This window comes from Triturus cristatus, chromosome 5_1, assembly GCF_964204655.1.
Source record: "Triturus cristatus chromosome 5_1, aTriCri1.1, whole genome shotgun sequence".
Taxonomy (NCBI): Eukaryota; Metazoa; Chordata; class Amphibia; order Caudata; family Salamandridae; genus Triturus; species Triturus cristatus.
Window position 1 is genome coordinate 51306882 of NC_140587.1, and position 26950 is coordinate 51333831.

The 26950-nt window shown below is 48.7% G+C and overlaps 1 protein-coding gene and 1 long non-coding RNA gene across 3 annotated transcripts in view; one reads left to right on the top strand and one right to left on the bottom strand.

Annotated features, from left to right (window-relative positions):
- Positions 1–12985, top strand: part of LOC146830141 (uncharacterized) — a 55332-nt gene extending 42347 nt beyond the window's left edge. Inside the window, exon 2 of the mRNA XM_085604391.1 lies at positions 9979–12985. Within this exon, the coding sequence (XP_085460517.1) occupies positions 9992–11143 (1152 nt within the window). The 5' untranslated portion in view covers positions 9979–9991 and the 3' untranslated portion in view covers positions 11144–12985. The remainder of the gene's footprint in view (positions 1–9978) is intronic.
- The window catches only part of LOC146830142 (uncharacterized), a 102815-nt gene that overhangs the window by 13568 nt on the left and 62297 nt on the right, over positions 1–26950 (bottom strand). The gene's annotated exons all lie outside the window — the stretch shown is intronic.

Here is a 26950-nt window from a genome sequence, read left to right on the forward strand (position 1 = left end):
GTGTGTGTGTGTATGTGTGTGCCTCTGTGTGGGTGGCTTTTTTTGTAGGTGGCTCTATGCGTGGGTGGCTCTGTCTGTGTGTGGGTAACTGTGTGTGTGTGTAGGTGGCTCTGTGTGGGTGGCTCTATTTGTGTGTAGGTGGCTCTATGTGAATACCTCTGTGTAGGTGGCTTTGTGTGTGTGGCTCTGTGTGTGGGTGCAAATGCAATAGGTCTCGCATTTGAGAGAGATTAAGCTATTGACATTGAAAATAACAATGCTGTTTTAAAAACAAAAACAAACAAAAATAATGTCATGAGCAATGCCAATAGCTCTAACTTTAACAATGCCGAGACCATTGCATTGTAAATGCTTGTTATGTATGTGGGAAGCTTGCAATGCTGCTGCGTGCTGTCTATTTGTTTTGTGTGTGAAGTAAACCTGCACTTCTGGGCTGTATTACACAAGGTGCCTTCAGGCAGCGTGGGCACTTTGATATTATGGAAAGGGCCAAGATTCTTGAGCAGCCCCTTCTGTAGGACAGATTGTGCTAACTCACATATAGCTCCAGACCAATCCTAAGAGGCCATTTCTTCATTTGCATGTGGGAAACTCTTAGGGCCTGATTATGAGCTATGGCGTTATATATCACTAGTAATCAGGCCCTTAGCCTCTGCCTTCATGCCATATGAAGGAGGTGGCACCCCAACAGTGACCTGCGGGCTACCTCTGTAAGAGGGTATCGTACATGCGCCCAGACGTCTTGCAGGTATCGCGGCCCTGCAAAGGGTCTCTGCCCCTTCGCGCGTACTGCAAGCTGCTTGTGCTGTGAAGGACAAACTAGCTGCTTCAAAGGGTTTTTCTTTCACTAATACGCTGCTCCCAGGGGAGTTGCTGGTTTGCCCAGTGGGCAGTATGTTATCTCTAATAGGGTGCACTGTATCTGTTTGCACACAGAACAGCTAGTTTAAGATGGGGCATGGTGCAGAGACAATGCATCCTTTAAATAAGAGAGAGAGAGAGAGAGAGACAGAGAGAGAGATAGTGAGTGAGAGAGCGAGGGGAGAGAGAGCGAGGGGAGAGAGAGCGAGAGAGAGAGAGGGGAGAAAGAGAGAGTGAGTGAGAGAGAGAGCGAGAGACCGGGAGATAAAGAGAGAGAGAGGTGGAGAAAATGAGAGAGAGAGCGGAGAGGGGGAGAGAGAGCGAGATGGAGAAAAGGAGAGAGGGGGAGAGAGAGAGAGAGAGAGAGAGAAAGAGAGAGAGAGAGGGCTAGAGAGGGAGAGAGAGAGAGATGGAGAAAAGGAGAGAGAGAGCGGAGAGGGGGAGAGAGAGAGCGGAGAGGGGGAGAGAGAGCGAGGAGAGGGGGAGAGAGAGCGAGATGGAGAAAAGGAGAGAGAGAGCGAGAGAGAGAGGGGGAGAGAGTGAGAGAGAGAGAGAGAGAGAGAGAGAGAGAGAGAGTGTGTGCACGCGTGTGTGTGCGTGCGTGCGTGTGTGTCAAGCACTGAAGCTGCTGCTGTGTTTTTAGGCGATCTGTGACAAAATTTTCAGGCATCTATTACTTTGACCAGAGAGTGCTGTAATTTTGCCACAAAATTGGGGCGTATATGTTGTTTCAGTAATCCGAATTAATCCATAGTGACTCATACTATATACATAACAATGGGCAGTAGATGGTGTTCATGTTCAACAATTACACCTGACGGTGTTCACCTACCTTTGTGTGGTTTATAATTCACTTTTACAGCGGGTGTGCAATTATTTCAGTACTATGTGTTTGGTTCGCGGAGAGCCTGGCCCAGATTTCTAGCTGCTTTTTAAATGCTTCACAGCACAGTAGATGTTGAAAACAAGTGTTGTTGTTATCTATCTGTGTGCTCAGTGTAGTAGCGGCTGTTGCAGGTGGTCTTTCTGAACCCCTCAAGTCTGACTGCTGGAGAATCATGCACCAGTGGAGAGGGCCAAAAGAACAACAATGGACCACTCATCCAGCAAATACGTCACCTTCAGCCACTCCACCAATCTCCAGTGGACTGACCACAGCTGCGTCCACTTCAGCTTCAGTAAAACGACGACCCACCACCACCCTCAACAAGCCCCCCGCAGGAGCTGGAACAAGATCACCGGCGACCAGCTCACCACCTTCCTCAGCCAGAACCCCCCCACCAGCTCAACGGACCCCAACGAAGCCGCCAACAACCTCACACAGTGGATCACCAACTGCGCAGACGCCCTCGCACCACTGAAGAAGAACCCCCCCAGCAGACGCGGCAGCAAGAAAGCCTCCTGGTTCACCGACGAGCTCATCACCTCCAAGAAGAACTGCCTCTCCCTGGAGAACACCTGGTGCACCAACCAGACCACAGACAACATGACGGCCCTGAAACACGCCACCCGCAAACACCACCAACTGATCCGCGCCACAAAGAAGACAGCCTTCAAGGAACGACTGGACAACAACACCCACAACAGCAAGGAACTCTTCAGCATCATCAAAGAGCTCTCCAACCCCGACGCTGGAAACAATGACATCACTCCCTCGCAAGACCTCTGCGACTCCCTCGCAGCCTTCTTCCACGACAAGATCACCAACATTCACAACAGCTTCGGCCCACCAACCACGAATCCCACCACTGAACCGATGCCCCCCACCGTCACCCTCCGCACCTGGACCCAGTCATCACCGAAGACACAACACGCACAATGAACACCATCCACTCCGGATCCCCTACGGACCCCTGCCCACACCACATCTTCAACACGGCCGACCACATCATCGCACCCCACCTCCGCGACATCATCAACGCCTCCTTCAACACCGCCACCTTCCCGGAGTGCTGGAAACACGCCGAGATCAGTGCCCTGCTGAAGAAACCAACTGCAGACCCCTCCGACCTCAAGAACTACCGCCCCATCTCGCTCCTCCCGTTTCCTGCCAAAGTCATTGAGAAGACCGTCAACAGACAGCTAGCCGCCTTCCTCGAGACCAACGGATCCCTCGACCACTCGCAATCCGGCTTCCGAGCCAACCACAGCACGGAGACCGCCCTCATCGCAGCCACAGACGACATCAGATCCCTAATGGACAACGGGGAAACTGCGGCCCTCATCCTCCTGGACCTCTCCGCAGCGTTCGACACTGTCTGCCACCGCACCCTGGTACAGCGCCTGAACAACACCGGCATCCAGGAGAAGGCCCTGGAGTGGATCACCTCATTCCTCGCCGGAAGAACCCAGAGAGTCCGCCTCCCCCGTTCCGGTCAGCGGCCACCGAAGTCATCTGCGGCGTTCCACAAGGGTCATCGCTCAGCCCCACCCTCTTCAACGTCTACATGAGCCCCCTCGCAACCATCGCACGTCAACACAACCTCAAGATCATCACCTACGCCGACGACACCCAGCTGATCCTCTCCCTCACCAGCGACCCGGACGCCGCCAGAGCCAGCCTACACGAAGGGATGAAAGACGTCGCCGAATGGATGAAGAACAGCCGCCTGAAACTGAACTCAGACAAGACGGAGGTCCTCATCCTGGGATCATCACCCTCCGCCTGGGACGACTCCTGGTGGCCCCCTGCCCTGGGAGCCACCCCAAGCCAACGGACCACGCACGCAACCTAGGCTTCATCCTGGACTCCTCCCTCTCGATGACCAGACAAGTCAACGCCGTCTCGTCTTCATGCTTCAACACCCTGCGCATGCTTCGAAAGATCTTCCGGTGGATCCCCACCGAGACCAGGAAGACGGTCACCCAGGCCCTTGTCACCAGTCGGCTGGACTACGGGAACGCCCTCTACGCCGGCACCGCCGCCAAACTCCAGAAGAAACTCCAACGGATCCAGAACGCCTCAGCACGACTCATCCTGGACATCCCCCGACACAGCCACGTCTCCGGACACCTGAGAGACCTGCACTGGCTCCCCGTCAACAAAAGAATCACGTTCCGACTCCTCACCCACGCACACAAAGCCCTCCACGAACTGGGCCCCAAGTTCCTCAACAGCCGCCTGACCTTCCACTAGCCCACCCACCTATACAAATGCCTATGATTGATTGATTGATTGACTAATCATGCAGCTTGGAGACCCAAGAGGGCCACAACACCCACCGCCACCCCTCTCAGGACCACTCCCACCCCCAGATCACCCCCCCCCCCCGGACTGCCACCGAGGCAGTGCATAACAAGACAGCGGACCTTCCGAAAACGCACCAGCCTCAGAGACTTAACGCCAGAGGATGTCATTGCCCACTACAGGCTCAAAAGGACAACCATCCTCCGCATCCTGACCCACATTGCCCACAGGCTGACGGTACCAGCACAGCGGACAACAAACATCCTGTCTTGGATGCCATCATCAGCTTGATACCCCAGCACCTTCACTTCCCCCATACTGTGCAGGAACAGCTGGAGACCAAGCAAGGCTTCTACGCCATAGCTGGCTTCCCGCACGTGTTGGGGGCAATTGACTGCACACAAGTCCTACTTGTGCCCCCTGTCGACACTGCACACAATTACCGCAACAGAAAGCACACACATTCCATCAATGTGCAGGCAATAGTGGACCACCGGGGACTGTTCACCAATGTCATTGCCAACTTCCCAGGCAGTGTGCATGATTCCCTCATCTTCCGACAGTCCATCATCAACCAGCTCTTTCAGGATGGCACCTATGGAAATGCACTGCTCGTTGGTAAGTACCAACGGAACACACCACACACCTCAACTCCACAATCATACAACTCACAACTGTGGGAATGCACATGTAACAAAAGCACATACAACATGCCAACCAACATGCCCACCTACCAGACATGTCAACACAACTAACTGTGGTAACAGGGGCCAGACATGTAGAAAGCCATCCACAAAGGCATAGCCCCTCTGCCACACAATTGCAGAATGCGAGGAGAGGTGGGAACCAAGAATGTGCGAAGGAGGCAATGGACCCATGAATGAGAATGTACACAATGCCAAGTGTGGTGGTGATGTGCTGGACAGTCTTGAGTATGCAGAGCACAGACATGTCCATGTGGACATATTACTGCTGGTGTTTGTAGTGTTGTGGACAGTGGACGCAACCATGTTACCTCCGGCAGTGGGGAAGACCTTGGACATGAAGCTATGTCGCCCCCCCTGTAAGCGTAAGTGTAGTGGGCTGGGCCTGCGTACGCCAGTCCAGCGTAGGAGTGTGAATAAATAGCCTAGGTCTGTGGGCGTGGTTCACTTCCGGGATGGCTACCAAAGTAGCTACTGTGTGTGTCTCTGTGTCCGCCATATCCTGACCATAGGCATACACACACGTGGCCGACCACCTTCAACGGCCAAATTTACACCGGCGACGAGGTGGCTATGTCACACGCCACCTGGCGCACATCTTGTCATTGCCTGCAGGTGCATGTCTGCCAGGGTGGTGCCCATCACCCTGCCCATCACCCTGCCACGAGGCCGCCGCTGTGACCGGTGGTGCCTGCACGATCCTGTGTGCCTGCTGCATCCCAGCCCGCTGGTTCCCAGACTCGTCCGGTGCCCAGCAGTGATTGCCCTCCCCTGCGCACCCAGGCCTCACTGCTCACCTGCCTCCACCAGCGTGTCTCCAAGAGGGCCCACCACGTGCCGGTGCAATCTTCAAGCCCGAGGCCCCCGAGCTTGGCAGCCTCCTCAGCCGATCGCTGGCTTCCTCGCAACAGGACCACAGTGGCACCGCAGCCCGGAGTTCTGTGGGTTCTGACTGCTCCCTCCGGCCTACACTGCGGTCCAGCAGGTCTCAGACAACCCATTCCAGTCTGGACCTCCAGGCCTACTGCATCATCGCAGGCTGCACACCCGCTCAGCTCTTCAGGTGGGCCTACCTCAGTGCACCGCAAGTCATCGCCACGTGGCGGTAGGCCTGTGCCGGACGCAGTGCCTCAGGTGCCACTACCTCTGTGCACCACAAGTCATCGTCCCGTGGGGCTACTCCACAAGTCCACCTCCAGCAGCCAATAGCATGTCCTCGGTAACGCCACTGAAGCTCTTCATAGTCACGGGGCCACCCCCGTCCCAGGCAGGCCACTAGAAAACTTGGGTGGAACATCTGGAGACGTACTCCGAAGCGCACAACATTCCAGCGCAGCGGCGGCGGGCCAGGCATAGGCGTGTGAGGAGTGTGAAGAAATGGCCCGGGGCTCTGGGTGTGGTTCAGTTCTGGGCTCTGGGCGTGGTACAGTTCCGGGCTGGCCACAAAAGTAACTATGGCGTGTGTCTCTGTTGAAGTGTCGGCGCCACCCGGCCCTTAACCGACAATGTTGCAATGTAGTATGCACCCGGAGGGCGGGTTCGTCCGAATGGATAAATAAAGGAGTGCAAAACCGCTCGAGGTCTTGGCTCATACATGCCAACTGTTGTGTGTGTATCTACATCAACGCAGCATGAGCCAAAGGCCTAGTCTCAATCGCAGCCCGAGTTCAGCCAGGCCTGAATTCTACATCTGTGTCCATCCTATCCTTAACATAGGCCTACACACACGTGGCCGCCCACCTTCAACGGCCAACATTACAGTGTTGTTGTCAGGCTTGCGGACATGTGCAGACAGGCATGACAATGGTGTGCCGTAGGAGTGCAAGTGAAACAACCGCGCAGTGCACACAAGTAAATAGGTTCAGGGGGAGGGAGGAGCAGCTGTGAGGCTACGTAATATACATTGATCCCGCACATTTGCCAGAAGCAATACATAGCAAACATGAATCCCAAAGTCGCACAAATGACACACCACAAAACTTGTAAGTCTGCCAACACAGCATGCAGAACCACCAATTTACACTAATCTCACTTACCTCTCACAGGTGATCAAGGATATGCACTCTGCCCGTGGATGATGACACCCCTCCGAGCCCCAAACACCCCGGCCCAGAGACAGTACAATGAGGCCCACAAACGCAGCAGGGGCATTGTTGAGTGCACATTTGTGATGCTAAAGTTACGTTTCAGGTGCCTGGACATCACAGGTGGAAGATTCCTGTACAGCCCAGAAATAGTGTGCAAGATGATCGTTGCATGTTGTGTATTGCACAACATATGTGTACACACCAATGCCTCATGGATCCAAGTGCCACATGCACCGGACGATGATGATGAGGCGGGTGGACCACACCCCAGTGCAGCAGCAGCAGGAATAGCCCGAAGGAACACTATCATTAACAATTGCTTCGCATGAGCATGTCACATTGTGACTGTCCTTTGCAGTCATGGAACAGTACAAAATGACCACATGAACAGCATGTGCAAATAAATGCATTGCAACACACATTCCCTGTGTGCATGTCAGTCCTCTGCATTATCACATCACTCTGACAAGTGTAAGTGCAACATTAAGTGCTAACAACCTCACGAATAGCAAATAGATGGCGGGTATGTCACCTCTGTACAGAGAGGCTGTTTAGGGTGTCACGTATTCGAAATGCCATTGCAGGGTGTCAAATGTAGTACGTAGTCCCCCTCATCAGTGTATCACGTGTATAAAAACATGACATGAAGGCTGTCATTGGTGTTAAAAAAAGACAACAGGGTGTCATTTGGGGTCAATTATGACATTTCGGGTGTTATTTGGGGTCAAATATGAACCACCCTGATGCAGAGATGCATCCTGTGACTCAGGTCCCACAATATGAGCAACATGGACTTAAGGGGGATGACGTCAGGGGTTGTTTGTGCACGTGGATGTGTCAGTGTCGTCGCGTGCACCGAGTCATGATAATTGGACTGCAGCCATGCTAATCGTCATGCAGTGTCACTTGCATTGTCAGTGTGGCTCATGGACCCACAGCTTTGCTGGGTTCAGCACATGTGCATGGGTTTGTTGTGAGATTAGTGATGTGTGGGTAGGGCCCCCTCTTGGCATATTGTCGACGGGGGCCTACTTGCTGTTTCTACATATGCTGCAGTATGCCAAGGAGATCAGGGACATGATCCAGAGTTATTGTGGGTGTGAACTTTGCTATACTCAATTGTGCATGTGTGCCATTGTGTCATCTCACCCAGTCCCCCAATCCCTGGTCGTTACTCACCCTGTTGCTGTTGGGTCAGGTCATGTTGAGCAGTGTCCGGTCCCCCAACTCCTGCCACCGTCCTCACACTGATGACTGTGGACACCATTTCCTCCATCTCATCCATCTCCTGCTCTGGCGCTGGACTCCCACATCCAGTCTGCATTGCTGCTTTCCGGTTGTTAGCGAGTTTCAGCTTGGTTTCGCGCCTCACATCATTCCAGCGCTTCTTGGCACTTCACTCCGACTGCATTCACCTTGGCCAAGATGGACTGCCATATTGCATTTTTAGTTGCCAATGACCCAATGGAGGTGATGAACAGTTATTGGTGGTGTTCTATCACCTCCTTAATCAGGATCTTGTTTTCTTGCGGACTGAATTGCAGGTTCCTCTTCTTCTCCTTCCCCGAGGTACATGGCTGGTCCTCCAGGGTGTTTGTGGGGTTGTGGTTGGCCTCTGTAGTTGCTCCAGCTTCCTCCATGGTGCTTCTCAGTTGTTTGGGTTTTGTGAGTTTTTTCACATTTTTTATTTTGTATTTTTTTGCAGCTTTAATGGTGATTTTTCCCGCCTGACGTGGGAATAGCAAGCCTGGTGCTGCTTATTGCTGATATTTTTATCGCTGTTGGGCCCATCTCCACTTTTTTCACGTTCTGGTTTCCTTTTTTATCGGCGTCCCAATAATTTTAACGCGGACATTTGACGCGTTATCGGGAAACTATCTCCTGTTGCCGGCATGTTGAGAATACGCCGTTAACACGGCGTTAGTTTTCCGCGATAGACGGCGTTATGTAAAATTGCGTTAACCTAGGTTGGTGATAATTATCGCCTGTTCTTGAGAATGTCCCCCTTAGCATGAAAGGGGGCATGCAGTGGGTGTTGCGGTGGGCATTCCACTGCAACACCCATTGAAGTCGACACTGCCACCTATTATCAAGTTTGGCGATAATAGGTGACAGCGCCGAACTTAAGACAGGAAAAATCCTGGTGTTAAGGTGGCAAAACCAGGAGAAATGCTTTATTTCTCCTCGTTTTTGCTTTTTCCATGTGCGCTGCCTTGTGCAGCAATCGTGGAAAAAGCAAAATGCCATGGTTTGTTCATGTACACGAAGATGTCCCTTCCTGTACATGAACAAAACGTTTTTCAAAATGCCATTCTGTAATTGCACGAAGCAGCACACATGAAAGTTACAAAATGGCATTTTAGGTTCGTTTATGTGCAGGAAGGAACTCCTGCATATAAACAACCCTCCGTACTCGCAGACACCCTTGCACTCTGGTGCAAGGGTGCCTGTGCTGGCGCTAAGTTGGGTAACTTAGCGCCAGGCTGCACCATATCCTTGTTAATATGGTGCAGCCTTGCATTTCAGAAGTGGCGGAGAGAGATGTTAAGCCAAGATGGCTAACGCCTCTCTCCGCCACTTCCTTGGTAATATGCCCCAGTGTGTTCAGAACCAGCCAGGTAGTGTCTTCAATGCATGGATTCCCCTTTGATTGCTCGCAATTCCTGACCATATGTGATTTCTTTCCACTGCCGATTTGTCAAATAAAAATCCCTCCCAGCCTATCCAAAGTCTAGAACCTGTTTTTTAAGAAAAGCCAAGAAGTCAGTAAATCGCGAACCTAACCAACCTAGGTTCAAGCTCACAATATTACTGCGCTAACAGATCTGAATATTGCATTACCCCAGCGTCCCTCGTCCTCGTCCCAGTCATTACAGTTGAGGCGATGTCCTAGTTCTCTCGTCCCCCCCCACCTAGAATGCTATTGTATTGTTTAGGTTCTTTTATAGTATTTTTGCTCATTTTACAAAGTTGTGTAATTATGTTCACACAAGATAATTGTTAACAAATATTTTAAGAATAACATTATTGTTATATTATACCTTCATGACGTTTTTTAGGAATAAAAAAGGATTTGTACATGCTCTTTCCTCTCTATCGCCCCCTGGCTTCATATGTTTTGTTTTTGTCTCTGTTACAGCCTCCACTACAAGATGGGGTGGCGGCTCGGTGACATGTTACTGCTGACGTTGGCTGCAATGATTTGCCTTAAACTCCCAGAAGCTGGAGTCAATGGAGTGTATTGGGACTATTTTTCCTCCTCTTATGACGTACAGTGCAAGGACTGCGGTATAGGATCCTCATCACACTTCTGGTGCAATACACGTTATGGGTGGGACTACTGCTCTCCCACATCAGGCTGGGACTATAAGGACAGGCGGTGCAAAGCGGATCATCCCTGTGAACTCCATGGAGAATCCTACTCCTGGTGTTACACAGAAGATGGAAGCTGGGGCTACTGTGGGCGAGTTGAGATGAAAGTTCTATCCCACGTGACTTCCAACTATCAAAGCGTCTGTCGTAATGAGTGTGGTAGAGAAGGGGACACAGGTTATTTCTGGTGCCACACCTCATCAGGGTGGGACTACTGCTCCCCACTGTCTGGAGTAACAACCAGGAATACGCTGTGCAATGAAGACCACCCCTACGACACGTACGGGTACAATTATTACTGGTGCTACAGTGGGGGTTCCTGGGACTACTGCGGACCTTTAAGAGCCAACGAATGCACGTTGGAGCCTGCAGGGTGGCTTATATTGATGAATCCATCTACTGAAATTGTTTGTGAGAAAACTGATAAAGGCAACAGGGTTCGGACTCAGTTCCAAGCTGAACCCACCACAGATTTAACTGATGTAGGATATTCCTATGATGAGGCAGCTTTCAAGGTGATTGCGCATTGGAACAATGGTTGCCTACGACCTCAGGCAACATCCAATATCATACAATCCAAAAACCTGCGCCTGGATCTGCAGGGGATTGTGAAACCTGAGGGCATCCGCTATTACAACTACCAGATTCAGATCAATAGGCCTCCGCAGGGCCAAAGCACGTCCATCGCACAGGTGCTGTTCCCTGTGGAGGGTAATATTCCAGACAGATACATTCGCAGAGCGTTCGTGGAAAGCCTTTTGCGAAGAGCTAGAATCAAGATAACACTCAACCGATATTGTCAGGCCAAAAGGAACTATGACTGGAGTGTGGAATCTGAAAGAGAAGTGGACCTTAGCTTTTGTGAAGACATCCACTCTTTTGGAAGTGCCCACAACCTAAGTGAGATGCACCCCCAAAGTATCTCGTCATAGCAAAGAAGCATGGTTTTATGGCTCTTCAATAAGTGGAATGTCCCAACAAGAATGTATGTGTCATACCATGCAGCCACAAGTCAGCCATTTTCTAACCATAGAAAAATCAATAACTAACTTCCAAAAAGACCACAGCCAAACTACAACAATTTATGCAGCCAGTCAATCCACCCACTCCTCTGTGACCGTTTAGCCGCCCCATTTAGATCTTCGTCCATGACAAATGTCCCATCTCCACCATTGCATCCGCCAACTGGCGGGGTTCAGTCCTCGAAGGGTAGTGACGGATGATCTGCCCGGTCTACAGTGGCCGACCCACCCCCATGATCTTTAGAGTAAGCAGTGTACACAACCATCATGGATCGGGTGGTAGGATTGAGAGTTTTGTTAATCTAATATGTTAGAAAACTCTGCCTGAACAACACAGATAGATCTACCCTCCAGAGTTCAGCCAGCAGACACCGGGGTAGGTCCTTCAGAAAACAGAAGACCCTGGAATTAAGCCAATGCTGACAGTAGAGCCAGAAGAGCGCACACTATCAACGTAAACTGATTTGGGTTGAAATCATTTACTTCTACTACAGTGATCAGATTTTGAAAACCAAAAACTGGGACATTCCACAAACATTGAAGTAGGACTAAAATGTCACATCCACCAAGGGGCACAGAATGATATAAGACAACACTCACTAACATAGAAAACAAAGACACTGAGGCACTAAGGGAAACAAATTAACAGCAAACTTTATAAATAGTATATGTGTCAATCAAATTGATTTTTGATTGGGATGGCAACTATTCCGTCTTTGGAATACATAAAAGCGTGGCTTGCTTTATATTCAGCCGACCGGCTCTAAATACTACGACATGTGCTGAATTCAGTTAAATCTGCCAGGACAGATGATGAAAAACCTGCAGTGTCCTGGCCAATGCGGGATACCAGGGCACCCTATTTCCTTCTAAAGCTGATCTAAAATTAGCAACTGAAAGCTATGGCTATTTCTTAAATTGACTATGGAGGTGCACTCACTGCTCTTCATGCAGTGGCAGAACATAGGACCCCACTGCCCCCAAGCTCCAGGGGGCCCCCTCAGCACAGTACCATTGCCTGAGAGCTCTTGAATGAGTCCAAAGGTGGGGTGGGGGGCTCAAGTCTTGTTACAAAACTGTCTTCACAAATCAATTCTTGGCCCTCTCCAAGCTCGACATGTATTCAATTCAGAGAAGTTCTCTGCAAACTCCTGTTCTTGCTTCTCTCAAATGCCTACCTCTGGAATCCAGATGCACATTCGAGACGGCTGGCCTCACCTATCGAGCCCCCCACCTGGACAATCCCAAATATCTAATGCAGAAATTCTACTATTGTGGGAGAGGTTTGGGGAGCAAATCACTTTTACAAACTGAATGGAGTTATCCTTCTATGCCAATGCCCCCAACATTGGGCTTGCCCGACTAACTCACATCAAGCTTCCTTCTTCACGTACTCTCTTTAAAAAATAAATCAGGACTCTTCTAGACTAAACCACCCTTAACTCGAGGAGCACTTTTAAAGAACTATTTGTTGATGTGTTTTCTATGTCAAGACCCACAAACGGTCCCACTGGCAGTTCTTTGGAGGGCATATTTAGTCCCTCTTTCATTATATGATGTTTTAGTTTGAGTCACTGTCAGTTCATCCGTTTGACTCTTGTATGTACCATGGCTCTTTTTCCATGATTGTGTCGGTCATTCTTTATATTGTTTTTATTCTGATTGTATTTTTATTACCATGTGAAGTGCCTTGATGCCTCTTCTGTGGACATGTTGAGGCACTATACTCCGAACAAAATAAATAAACCAACCAAATCATCTCCTTCTTAGAAATTTAAGTCAGGGATCCCCAGGGAGCTTTCAACTTAGCAAACACAATTCAATTCAAATTAATATATTTAAAAGAATTTGAATCTCCAATGAGGTCCACATAAAATATACACACAATTATTACATGAAAAGCAAATTAAGATACAAACTCAATTCATTTCCACAGAACATAGGATAGAGTACAAAGACAAGCAATGTAGTAAAATACCAGTGAAATCGCCTCAGAAATTCATTGAGAAACAGAATTTAAAACTATATGGCAGCAGCATAGGATGGCAGGAGGAGCAGTGATAGCTAGACTGGTATCTACGGGCCCGATTCACAGAACTAATTTAAGACAAAATCCTAAACTTACTACCATTTTGGGACTCCTAACTTTACTACCCTTAAACTGAAAAAAATCCTAACTTTAAAACTTTCGGTATTCACAGAAGGCATTTAGGAGTCCTAAAGTTAGGACTCCTAACTTCTGTAAATACCAAAATGAGTAAGTGCCTTCTGTGAATACCAAAATGGTAGTAAGTTTAGGATTTTGTCTTAAGTTAGTTCTGTGAATCGGGCCCTACATTCCTACAACCCAGGTAAACATAGTCTGCTTCACCCAATACTTGCCCCTAGCCAGACTCAACACACAGGGGCATATGTTCAAGGAAGTGGCGGAGCGCGGCGTTAGCCGTCATGGCTTAACGCCTCACTCCGCCACTTCAGAAACGCAAGACTGCACCATATTTACAACGATATGGTGAAGCCTTGCATTTCCCCCTGTGCTGGTGCTACACTTAGCAGCTTAGCGCCAACGCAGGCACCCTTGCACCATTGTGCAAGGGTGTCTGCGTGCAGGATAAATATTGTTTATGTACAGGAAGGTCTCCTTCCTTTACATTAACAATCTTTAAATGTCAGTTTGTCACTGCTATGTGTGCTTCCTAATGCAACACACATGGGAGACATAAAATTTTATTTTATTTTTAGATTGTTTGTGTACAGGAAGGGGAACCTTCCTGTACGTAAACAATCCACGGCTTTTAGCTTTTTCCATGTGTGCTTCACAAGGCAACACACATGGAAAAAGCGAGGAGAAATAAAGCATTTCTCCTCGTTCCACCAACTTAAGACCAGGTTTTTCCTGGTCTTAATTTTGGCGCTGCCTCCTATTTACGCTGTCCTTGTAAATAGGGGGCAGCATTAAAATGAATGGGTGTTGGGTTGGAACGCCCACTGCAACACCCACTGCACGCCCCTTTCATGCTAAGTACAGCGTAAAAGGGGGCCTTATTTACAAGGCAGCGTTAAGTCACGTTAAGTGTCTTAATGCTGCCTTGTAAATAAGGCAAGGCCCCTATCGCCACAACATCGTAAAAAGTGACATTCCTGTGGTGATAGGGGCTTGTAAATTAGGCATGGCCCCTATCGTCACCACAGCGTTGTAAAAAGTGACATTCCGTGGCGATAGGGGCTTGTAAATAAGGCAAGGCCCCTATCGCCACCACAACGTTGTAAAAAGTGACATTCCGTGGCGATAGGGGCTTGTAAATAAGGCGAGGCCCCTATCGCCACCACAACGTTGTAAAAAGTGACATTCCGTGGCGATAGGGGCTTGTAAATAAGGCGAGGCCCCTATCGCCACCACGTCGTAAAAAGTGACATTCCCGTGGCGATAGGGGCCTGTACATATGCCCCGCAGCCTCCTACTTCGCCTTAGATATCAATTCAATGATGCTGCTCACAGAAATAACCTCACAGCTGGGCCTTCTGCTTCTTTTTTCCTGGTATTTCTTTTTTGGTTTTCAACCAACATGACTTTGTCTTCCCACTACAACATATCTCTTCAACACAGGGGTAACAGCCCACTGTCTTGGATTATAGCCAGTGGTACACTGGGGTTAACAGATTTAACGAACAGTACATTAAACAAATTGAACATCAGACAGGTGAGAGGAGGTGGTAATAGGCCTCCAGCCATTGACGAGAACACACGTTCAGGAGATGGCCCAAGACCCAATTACAGCACAGTCCCTTCCTTAGCTCTCTAAACCAACTCGTCAGTGGGAGGGCCAAGGGGCACCGGCTATGCACCGTTTGGCCAGATTTGAGGTGTGGTCCAGGAATCTGCATCTTTTTAGTGTTTTATTTTAGCAGTACATCAGTCTTAACAAGTAGTGTGTGGCCACTTTAGGTATCTGAATCTCCACAATATCTGATAACTTTGACAACACTGCATCCAGGTACACTGCAGTGGTCAGACAGAGATGCACCACGTGGTAAAAGTCAGCGTCCACCTCAGGTACGTATGGTTTACACCCGGTAACATGCGGCCTACCCTCACAGGAGACAGGCAGGTGCGGCGTAGGGAGTTGAAATTCCATATTTAAGAAGTGTGTTAAGAGAGATACTTTTAACCTTGGATAAACATTGTACCCATTGGGCTCCATTTGTGTCCTACATCGGCCTCCTTCCCCTGTGTTGTATTGCACTACAGGGGCAAGTTACTGTCTTCCTGGTCCACCCATGTACTAACAGGGTCTGCAGTAAGGGGGAAGTCTCGGGGGCATCATGAGTTCTGTTCAAAAGTAGAGAAAGCTGGTGCGTCAGGGCAGAGTGAAGGAGAAAATGACTGTGGGGGGCCCGTGTCCTCCGTTAGGTCCTTGAAAGACCTCAGCAACCCCTCTGTAAACAAGTCCCCCCAAGTGAGCAGCCTCACTACTGCCCAAGGATGGATGGACATTGTACAGGGACCGAGTTCCCTAAACCCAGGTACCACCCGTAGAGGGAGCTCTAAGAAGTACAGAACCCACCTGCCCCTGGAGTGTAGACGCGTCCTCCAGCACCTTCACGCCACACACATAAGCGGGTTCTCTTTGTTATGGGCCACTGTTGAAATCGATCCCGGAAGCCACTCTAATATATCTCTCCCCCATTGGGCAGTTAACGAATTCCCTAACACCTGAAGGCAATCACCACCCAACCACTGTGCCAGCCTCAGGAGTTGAGCTGAAACGTAGAAGTGTTGATAGGTCGGAGCCCCTAATCAGCCCTCCGCAGGGGAGTGTATTATTTGGAAATGGCTGCTTTACAGCTATCTGCACCCCATATAAGGATTATTATTTAAGATTGAAGATCCCTGAAGAAACCTCTGCCCAATGCCACAGGAATCACTGATAAAACAATAAAGCAAGTGAGGGAGTACTAACATCTTGGAGATTGCGACCCGCCCCATGGGAGATAACGACAGTCTACACTAGAAGGGAGTTAAGGCACTCATAGCAGTCAATACTTGTCCCAAATTACCGGCTATCGGATCACTTTCGGTGTTATGTTATGTTATATGTGATTTATACAGCGCACGGCTACTCCAAGGAGTGTCCCGGCGCTGGGTAGACCCCCAGATATTTGATGGTATCAAACTGCCAAGTGAGGGGGTGTGAGGCACTGTCATGAATCATGGGGGGGGTCAATGGGGTTAGGGAGAAATTAAATTACTTATCAAAGTTGGTCTTAAAGCCGGACACACTACCAAAGTCCTCTAGGAGGCTATCAGATGGGGTAAATCAAAGCATTATCAGCATATAGAGACACTATGCGCCACCTTCCATCCACCTGTATTCTCCCATCTGGCCCCTTAGCATGCAACCCACATGCCAGGGACTCCATGGCGAGCGCAAATATCATGCGGGAGAGAGAACATCCCTGATGTGCACCTCTCTCTCCGAATGGGTTCCGACACTACTTGATTTTATTCTAGCCATCGGGGAGCTTTAAAGAAGTTCAATCCAAGATAGAAACCCTGGCCCTAACCCCAGACTGCGGAGTACTGTGAGAAGGTAGGCCTACCCCAGTGTGTCGAAGGCTTTTTCCATGTCCAGTGACACTACCTATGGGGAAGTCTCAGACAAGCGGGCCCAATCCATAGTCCTGATTCGGCAACATAGGTTTAAGAATGTATTCCTCCCCGGAATTAATTCATTTTAGGTCCACCAGTTTGTGCGATAGGAACCAGTCAATTAGCTTCTATTTTACCTAATATATTGTAGTCAACCGAGATAACGGAGGGTATGACCCTTCCAAAAGAGGGTCCCTATCGGGTTCAGAGAGCACAGTAAGTCCCTCCTTCAATGTGTGAGGGAGCCTCCCAGCATACACCTGCATCAGTGTGGGAGCCAGTTATTAGTCGAACGTGGTATAAAACCCCACAGGCAGCCCGTCAGCGCCTGGGGTCTCAACCCTCCCCATTTGTTGGACAGCCAAATGTATCTCATCCACTGCCAGTGGAGTGTCCAGTTCAATTCGTTGAAGAGGGGTCACTTCCAGCAGACCTAGATTGCCCAAGTACCCCTCAATGCAAGGAGCCCCCACCCCTTGCTTGAGCAGCATAGAGCCTACTGTAGTGGGAGCAACATATCTTATTGATCTCTGCCTGAGTGTTCAATATCTCACTCTGCGGGGCACGTATTGCTGCTACTGGGGTCCTTGCAGTCTCTGAGACCAGAAGCCATGTCCAGCCGTGTCCCGCTCCATACGTTGTCAGGGCTCGTATTCTGTGTAATCGAGGGCGCGTGACCTAGTTAAAGCCGCCTTGTAATCCAGGTTTCCCTGTGCTAACTAGTTGAGGGCAGAGTTAATTTCCAGGGTGCTAATCTTGGTTTCTAGCGTCGATAGCTTTCTGAGGAGCACCAAATGCATTCCCATAGATAGGTTAAATACACCCCCCAGGAACCACATTAAAGGCCTCCCATTGAGTAGTATGTTAGAAGCTGGGCCTGCATTTTTACCAAAAATAAGGCCCACACCCTCTGACAGTGATGCACGGAATACCTCATCGTGAAGTGTCCATGTGGAGAGAAGTCGTGAGGGTATAGCCGGGTGCCTGCCTCCTGGTCGAAAATCAATTTGAGGGGATTATGGTTGTATAAGGTATGGCCTAAATATTTAGCCGCTTCAGAGCTACAGTAGAAGAGATCAGTTCTTTTGGGAAGGTTGCATACCCAGGAATAGTGTGAGTACTCCTTCATCACTGGATCTAAAAGGCATCATATGTTTACGATGTGAATATTGATTGGGCTCCCAAAAACAGAGGAGAGCAATTGTCGAGAACTAGATCAGGAAGAATATTGAAGTCCCCACCTCAGATTCATGGAGCAAATGTGTTCATGGGTAGTGAGGGTGTGTGTGAGCATTCCCATAAAGGTGCCTTGATTCATATTAGGGCCATAAAGCACAACCAGCAACAACGGGGTCTCATCCAATGGACCCCCAAACACTACATTCCTACCCTACGGATCTATTGAGGATGTTGCACCGTGATGTGAACCTCTGAGGCGAACCACGCATTGCCATGCCCAAACATCCCACGTCAGACATTGTAGGGGTACAAGGAAGAGTTAGCGGTGTCGCCCATAGCTCTTGATGTGCAGGTTCGCCTCGTGAGCCTCAACCCCACAGAGGCCTCACATGTGCCCTTTTTGAGGCCAATGATGGAAGTCGCCGATGGATGAACAAACATTAGATGTGATACCCAACCATTGAACCACTCCCCGACTTCCAAACCCAGGCTGATGCGCAAACTGGTGTAGTGCCCAATCTTTGTCTTCCCTACCCATAGGGGAAGCGCGGGGACATGTCTGATTAAAACCTACCTCCACCTTAGAGCAAATCACTCTCCCCGCACATTGCGACAGCTTTGCCATGAGCCGCATCGACGGCAGGGGGTGCCCGTCCCTACGCCCACGCTAGACCGCGCCCGAGCCACAATCCAGAACAGGACTGCGCTCCCGCACACGGGGCCCCGGCGACCACAGGTGGCCATCGGCAGTGAATGAATATGTGTTGTACTGATATGCTGTTGTTGTATTGAGAAAGGGAGATGTTGAGGATGTATTGAAATGAGTTGTATCCCAGTGTACGGCTTCCTAGGAAGTCTTTTGTTTATGTTTATTGTGCGTCACGAGCTGTCATCTCCGAATGTTCGGAGGATATTTATGTGACGTCAGCGCTGGTCCCGGTCACTTGCCAACCCTGTTGTGATCGGGGCACGCCAATGCTGTTTGGCCTCTCGTCGGCCCTTGTGATTTAATTCGTAATAAAGAATTATTTGTCAACGTTACACGGCCCGATTCCTGCCTCAACAACCGGCGAGGAGTTATGGGATCCGAAAACGGGCTCACGAGTGGAAAATCGTGAAATGAGGAAGCATACAATACGTGAAGGAAGTCGGAAAGAAAGAACACAGTAAATTAAAAGCAACGACCAACGTGAGGAAGTAAGTGAAACGTTGCATGAGGAATGTAAAAAAGTACCGTGGTTGCCGTCGATGAAAATATCCTGTCAGGAGAGCAAACTGAATGTCGGGAATGACGTATGGCTCAGCTCCGTGTCATTATTGGAGCAACGCCGGACACGTCGGACTGGCGCAGTGAGCGTGCCGCCATTTTAGGTGTCGCACCATTTGCCTGAGAGGAAAATAACGCGCGCGAATGCAATTAACTGAGGAAGGCTGCGCATAGGAAATAAACAGGAGATCGATGGTGTGCTCTCTTGCGTATGCATGAAAAGGTGCACGATAAAGAACTAAGTGTGCAAAGGCCGTGCATAAGCAAGCAATTGGGGAAAAGAAAGTAAAATAAAGAGGTGTTGGCAGAGAATTGAATAAGTGCATATGAGGCAGGTGTGTGTGTTAAAAGGGAAATGCACATTGAGAAATAAATATGAATTAACACATGAACCGCTATTAAAAGGAATTGTGTGGATCAAGTAAACTGTATAGAGTGGTGCATAAGCTAGTAACGTGACAAACGAATATAAAAGCTACTGTGGTAAAAGGAAAAGAAACAAAGGAGGTAAATAACAGAAAACATGGCACAAAGTAATAATATATGTGTAGCACCACTTTTCCCCGAAGAACCAGGAAAGCCAATAATGAAATGGAAAGGGTGGCTGAGAGCATTTGAAAACTACGTAGTGTCAATTGATGGGAAAAAATATGCAGCTGAACGAAAAAAAGCGCTTTTATTTGGACTTCTAGGAAAAGCAGGACAAGAAATATTTGACAGCCTACCAGAGTATGAAAGCCCGCCAGGGGTGTTCATACCGATAGATGAGTACCAAGAAGCCATAAAAAGACTTGAAAAACAATTCTCGGAAGAAAGTAATATAATGGTAGGAAGGCACGAATTCGCATTGAGAAGGCAAGAAGAGGGAGAGACTATTGAGGAGTATATAGCATGTTGGCGAGTTCTAGCAAAGGACTGTGAGTTTGAGGACATGACAGATATCTATATAAGGGACCAAGTAGTGTTTTACTGCCATTCTAAAAAAGTAAAAGAGAGGTTGTTAACATGCAGAAATCGGACGCTAGAGGAAGTGACGGATATTGCTAAGGGTATAGAAAGGTCACTAATATCAACTAAGGAATTGTCGAGTACATGCAGTAACTCTAACGTGTTTTATTTACAGGACAAAAAGAAATTAGAACACAAAAATGTCGATAAAAGTTGGGGCGAAAAGAAGGTAGGAGGAAAAAAATTATGTTGTTTTAGATGTGGTTCACAGGAACATTTAGCTGATTGCAAAACATGCCCTGCGATAGGTAAGAAGTGTATATAATGTAAAAAATGTGGTCACTATTCAGCGCTATGCAAAACAAAAAGAATAGTGGGAGGTATGAGAATAAGTGCATTAAGTGATTCTGAACAAGAAATGTGTGCAAACATAGTATTGTCAGTAGATATCGTAGATGGAAGAATAAAGGGACCGATAGGAACAGTATTGATTGGTAATGTGGAGTTAAAATTCACAGCGGATTCAGGGTCACCTATAACATTAATATCCGACAAAATATTCGAAGAAAAATGGCAAAATGTAAAATTAAAGGAAACAGATGTAAACCCAAAAGCATTTGGAGAGCAGGATTTTGATATGGTGGGTTATTTCTATGATAAACTCACATTCAAAAAAGGGAAATCAGTACAAAAGTATATGTAGCAGAGCGAGGTAGAAATTTAGTGGGATAAAAAGACCTAGCTAAACTGGTTGTAATTCTTGTACCAGGGGCAAATGAACCAATAGTATCGAGAGAAGACATGGTGAATACAGTACATGTTGAGGAAGAAAAAGTAGGATTAAAGGGTGTATTAGAACAATTTGATGATATTTTCAAAAATGAAATTGGATGTGTAAAAGGATTTGTACATGACATAAAAATAAAAGATGGGGCAATACCTGTAAAGCATAAGGTGAGAACGGTACCACTTTCTGTGAGAAAAGAATTGAGAAATGTATTAGACAAACTAAAAAAAGAAGGAGTTATTGAGGAAGCAGATACTTCTGAATGGGTATCGGCATTTGTAGTTTCTAAAAAGAAGAAAACTGGTGATATAAGACTATGTGTAGATCTCAGATCATTAAATAAAAATATTTTGGTGAACTGACATCCACTTCCTAAAATACCGGAAATACTAACATCTATAGCAGGATCAAGGTATTTCACTTTGATAGACCTAAAATCTGCGTACCACCAGGTGTGCCTAACTGATGAATCCAAAAAATTAACAACGTTCATAACGCCTTTTGGAGCCTACAGATATGTAAGACTGCCATTTGGGCTTGCCTCATCATCAGGAGTTTTTCAAAAACTAATGGACTTACTGTTTGGAGACATAAAGGGTGTTGAGGCATTCCAGGACGATATCCTAATACATACAAAATGTCAGGAAGAACATCTAAGTTTACTGAGTAAAGTACTGAGAATATTAGGAAACAAGGGACTGACAGTTTCAAAGGAAAAATGTAAATTTATGGAAAGGAAAATAGAATATTTTGGGCATACCCTGACTTCAGAACGAATAACACAGAAGGATGACTTGATACAAGTGCTAAGGGATGCACCTAAACCAGATGATAAAAACTCCTTAAAATCATTCTTAGGCCTCAGCGAATACTACGCAAAATTCATACAGGGATATGCAAATAAGGCGGAGCCATTAAGACAATTATTGCGTAAAAATGTAAAGTACCTATGGTTGAATGAACAAGAATGTGCATTTGAAACCATCAAAAATTATATCACAAGAGCGCCTGCACTAAAACCTTACGACCCAAGTTTAAAAAATGTCATCACTGTGGACGCAAGTGGAAAAGGAATAGGAGCTGTGTTTTGTCAAATTGATGGAAAAACTGAGAACACTGTAGGAGAGTAGGGTCTGCAATCCTATGATCATCCAGATTTTTTGCTTTTGCTTCATTGGTTTATGACTTTCCCTGGCTGTGGGCCTGCCAATCAGACCCACAGCCTAGCTGTTCTCTCTCCAGATTAACACACATGTACATTAGGTTCATCCACTAATTGGAACTGGGCCGCCTTATCAGTCCCTGTATCAGCATACCACAGGTATCCAGGGCATCGGCGTACCCAGGGCCTACCAGGGGCTGCAGCATGTATTATGCCACCCCTGGATGGCCACCCCAAATCTGACACAACTGGCTGCACGACAGCTGGGGCAAGGTGGTGTAATCACCCGTTGCTGTAGGTGTAGTATTCCTATACCTAACCCTAAAATGGACGCATGGATTCCTATCAGTCACTCCTATGGCAGGCCTTATCAATCCTGAAGGCAGAGTGCTGGGAATCATGTGAGATGATGCTCTGGCGCGAGCTGAGCCCGTCGACGGCTTGCGGAACCAAGTCCTAATAGCTGTTCCATGGTGACGCGTGCCACCTACCTTAAAATGCATTATAATCCTCGCGGTTATTTGCTAACTATGGCATCGCATCACCCACACATGTCGAGTAAGGTGTCATACGAATTGGAATACGAACCCCTCGCCAACTCTGGCGACGGGGTTAGCATTCCACCCTTCTAGAGGGACACGACATGGAAGTAACCTTGAACCCCGGTTAAAGTTGACTCAAGCCTCAGCATCACAAAATGGATGCTGCCACCAGACACAAGTCTGACCTCCTGCTGCTGGGAGACCTTCCAGCGAGGGGAGCTTGGACAAAGGGTTTCCTGTCGAGGGCGGTGTTAGCACCATCCCAGACAGGGTTTGTGTATCCCAGGTAGGCAGGGCTGAAAGGAAGGTGATTGCAAGTGGCACCCCGGTGCTCACTGTGCATAGCCCGGCTCAAACCAGTTTCGGGGGCACCCCAGCCCCTGAGCTGGGGCGAAGCCGGACAAAGGATAGGGGTGTAACCACCCCCCTCCTGGTCCCACCCATAGGTAGGACCTAGTCACGGGCCAACCCCTTTTCCTAGTATAAAGGTAGGAGCGAGTCCCCTTCCCAAATTGGATAATTCTGAATCTTGAACTACTTTCCACGAAAGGAACTCTTGACTTTTTCTGAAGACTCTCCCTTGTGGCTAAGGAGTAGCCACCCTGCACCAGCAGGCACCACCTAAGCGCTTGCGGTTTGCTGTACGTCTCTCCTACGGATCAAGACTGCCCAGCTCGACGAGACCCGGATTCCCCGCCATCTCTGACCTCTACCTACATCGTCAGCCCAGCTGAGATTCGTAGGTGTGACGAGACCTGCGGGACCGGCCATCTTCAGAACCTGCACGACGCTTATCTAGCACAACCACCGAGGGACCCTCGAGTGAGTGCACCTAGGGTTTGAGAAGCCCTAACCCTGAGCAGCTCCAGCACCGAAGTCTGCCTCCCCCGCATCCACGAGATCTGCGTGGGGGCCCTTCTGCTCCTTGCTGCTCACCGCGTTGTCCGGCCACTCGCCGTCGGCGAGTGGCCCTCTTCACGACGCACCACGACAGTTTTTCATCACTGGTCTGGTTGCTCCAGACTGGTCCTTGCTCCCCTTCAACAGAGGAGTACCTCGGACCCTCCTGGTCCACTCCAGACGCCATCTTGACTCCACCGCGTGGGCGTGCCTCTGCTAAGACCTGCTGCCCCACTCCTGGGCCCAGCATCATCGACAGCAGGCACCTTCGTGGGACAGCTCGCCCTCCATCCTGGTCGCCGCCGCGCCTCCTGGTCCGAGGAACAGCCGAGTCCGACGTCACCCACTCACCTGGTCGAGGTGACTTCATCCGGTACCTTCCTGGTGCCCACACGATCGCTGGCTAGCGGTTGAGAACTGAGTCCCCTCTGCTTTCAGGTTTCCTTCCTCACCGATCCAGGCTTGGATCTCGCTGAACATCGACACTGGTCGCCTGCCAGCAACTTCTTCTTTCAGGCTCCCGAGACTACAACGAGGACTCCCGACATCTTGCTGAACCCCACGCAGCCGCAGCCTCTGGGCTAGGTAACTCGAGCATTTCGGTGCTCCATCATAGGTTCACTCTACAAGTGTCCAGCTCCTTTTCCGTTTAGTCCAACTGATCGGATCCCTCCGGAATCAGTAACTTTAGACTCTCTAACCTCTCCCATTCCACTTGCAGTGTAAATGGTTTCGTGCCCTTCGGGCATTTGTGTAAATTGTGCAACTAGGAGTATTTTCCCAAGAGTTTTGTATTGTGCTTAGCTCCCTGACTCATAAAGAGCCAGGGTAGTCTTGTTATAAATAAATATCCTTTATTTTCATAACAACTTGTGTGGTGTCCTTTCACTTGGTGTTCAAGGGGTATATGTGATGGTAAACAGCTGGCTTAACACGCCCTCTAGAGTTTAGCCTGAAGACTGCTCTTGTCCACGCTACTAGGATAGCTGGTCTACAAGGTTGACTTACAACCAATCATCAATAAGGGTCGTTTGGAATGATACACAGTGATCACTAGAATAGTGAGCACTACATATCAGGCCAACTTCTCACATTGGTGAGCAGCGGTTGGGATTTGAGCTTGCTGTTGTTTTACCACACACGTATCCTAAGAATATCAAGTTGAAAGATCACATAAGTACCCAGGTACATATGACTTAACTTAGAATACTCGGAGTTCTACTGAACCAGCTGTTATAGTGAAACAGGGACTAGCACACCCTGACTATAACTCTTAGCAAGGGATCAGTAGGGAAACACATAGTATAGGTAGGTGCATCACTTACACCTCACTAGAAAGCATGTCGGTCCGCGGAGAGTCTGCAGAGACTCCCTTAGTGGTCATTGACCCTCCACAGGTCATGTCACGATATGCAGTTCTTAGCTTCACGGAGATGAGACAACTGTGTGCCTCCAGGAAGTTAAAACAGGGTTCTAACCCTACCGTCCCATTCCTGAAAGGTCTCTTAGAGACTTATGATGCTAGAAGGGCTCTTAACGTAGGCCCCTCTAACTCAGATGGGAGCATGCCCCCCTTGGCGACCCAGACCTCGGCCTCCATACAGAGGAGGAAGAAGAGGAGGAATTATCAGGAGACGAGGCAGACAAAGGTCCAGTAGTAGTCGGCAGGCTCACGAGGACCAACTTAAGCAGGCATGAGAATGAAACTGGGGGAGCCCCGGGCCCACGCTCAAGCAGGCTTAACCTTGGGAACGGACGAGCTAGGTCTCTCTCGAGAGGCTCTAACAGATTTGTTTGAACACATGTCTCTCAGGCATCTTCTCAGAGAGGAATGACGTCCCCTCAGAGAAGGGAGCACGAAGCGAAGATGAGGGAAGTCAATCTGAGGATCGAGCGGGAAGAACTTGCCCTCGCCAAAGAAAGACTTGCCTTGGCCCGAGAGCAGAAATTGAGTGGGTTAGACCCCACTGGTGGCAGCATTCTCATTAGAGAGAAAGACAGGGGTATAGACACTAGACACCTGAGTAAAATAGTGCCCCCCTTTAAACAAGGGGACGACATCCACAAGTGGATAACTGCTTTGGAGAGGGCCTGCACTGTCCAGTGCGTCCCCCCAAGTCAGTGGGCAGCTATACTGTGGCTCTCCTTTGAAGGTAAAGGACAGGACAAGCTCCTCACTACGAGAGCTGAGGATGCTAACAACTACCAAGTCCTGAAAAATACACTGATTGATGGGTTCGGCTTAACCACTGAGCAGTACAGGTTGCTGTTCAGAGACACCCAGAAAATTCAGTCTCAGGATTGGACTGACTTTGTCGATTGTGCCACTAAGGCTTTGGAAGGCTGGTTGCTGGGTAGCAAGGTTACTGATTACACAGGATTGTACAATCTTATCATGAGAGAACAGATTTTAAACAACTGTCAGAACCAATTGTTGCATCAGCACCTTGTCGACTCGGAGCTGACCTCTCCCCAAGAATTGGGAAAGAAGGCAGACAGATGGGTCAGAACAAGGGTCAAGCAGAACCAGACTCAGAACCAGGGTGGTCAGAAGAAAGCAGACCAAAAGGGTAGTAACAAGAACGAACAAAATGACCAGAAGTCTTCGACAGGTCCCCAACAAACCAAAGAGGGTGGGGGTCAGGCTTCACAGAAGAAGAAGACTCAAGAAGGCCAGTCAAAAAGGTGGTGCCAATACTGTAAAAGTAAGACTCACTGGTTTAGTGAGTGCACCAAGAAAGGAGGGCAAACTCTTGCCACTGCAGCCCCTAAGGCACCTGCACCCCCTAGTACAGTCAGCAGTGGTAGTGCGCCTCCCAAGGCATTAGTTGGGTTAACCTTGGGAACTGAGGGGTGTGACGACTTAGTTGGCACGCTCACTCAGGCCGTCCTTGTCTGTACAGGGGATATGGATATGTCCCCTGATGCCAGTCCCAATACTTTGGGCAAATACAGGCAGACGCCTTTGATCAATGGAAAAGTGGCTCAGGCCTACAGGGACACTTGTGCCAGTGTCACAATGGTGACACCTAACTTTGTGGACCCTGGACAGATCATGCTAGGTACCGATTACCTAGTGACCAATGCCAGCAATGTCACTACCAATCACAGTATGGCAGTTGTTGATTTCTCCTGGGGAGGGGTAAGTGGCCCAAAGAAAGTTGTGGTTAGTTCAGACCTCCCCGTAGAATGTCTGTTGGGCAATGATTTGGAAACGTCACAATGGTCAGAAGTGGAGCAGAGGACTCACATGGAAATGTTAGGCTTGCCAGCACATGTCCT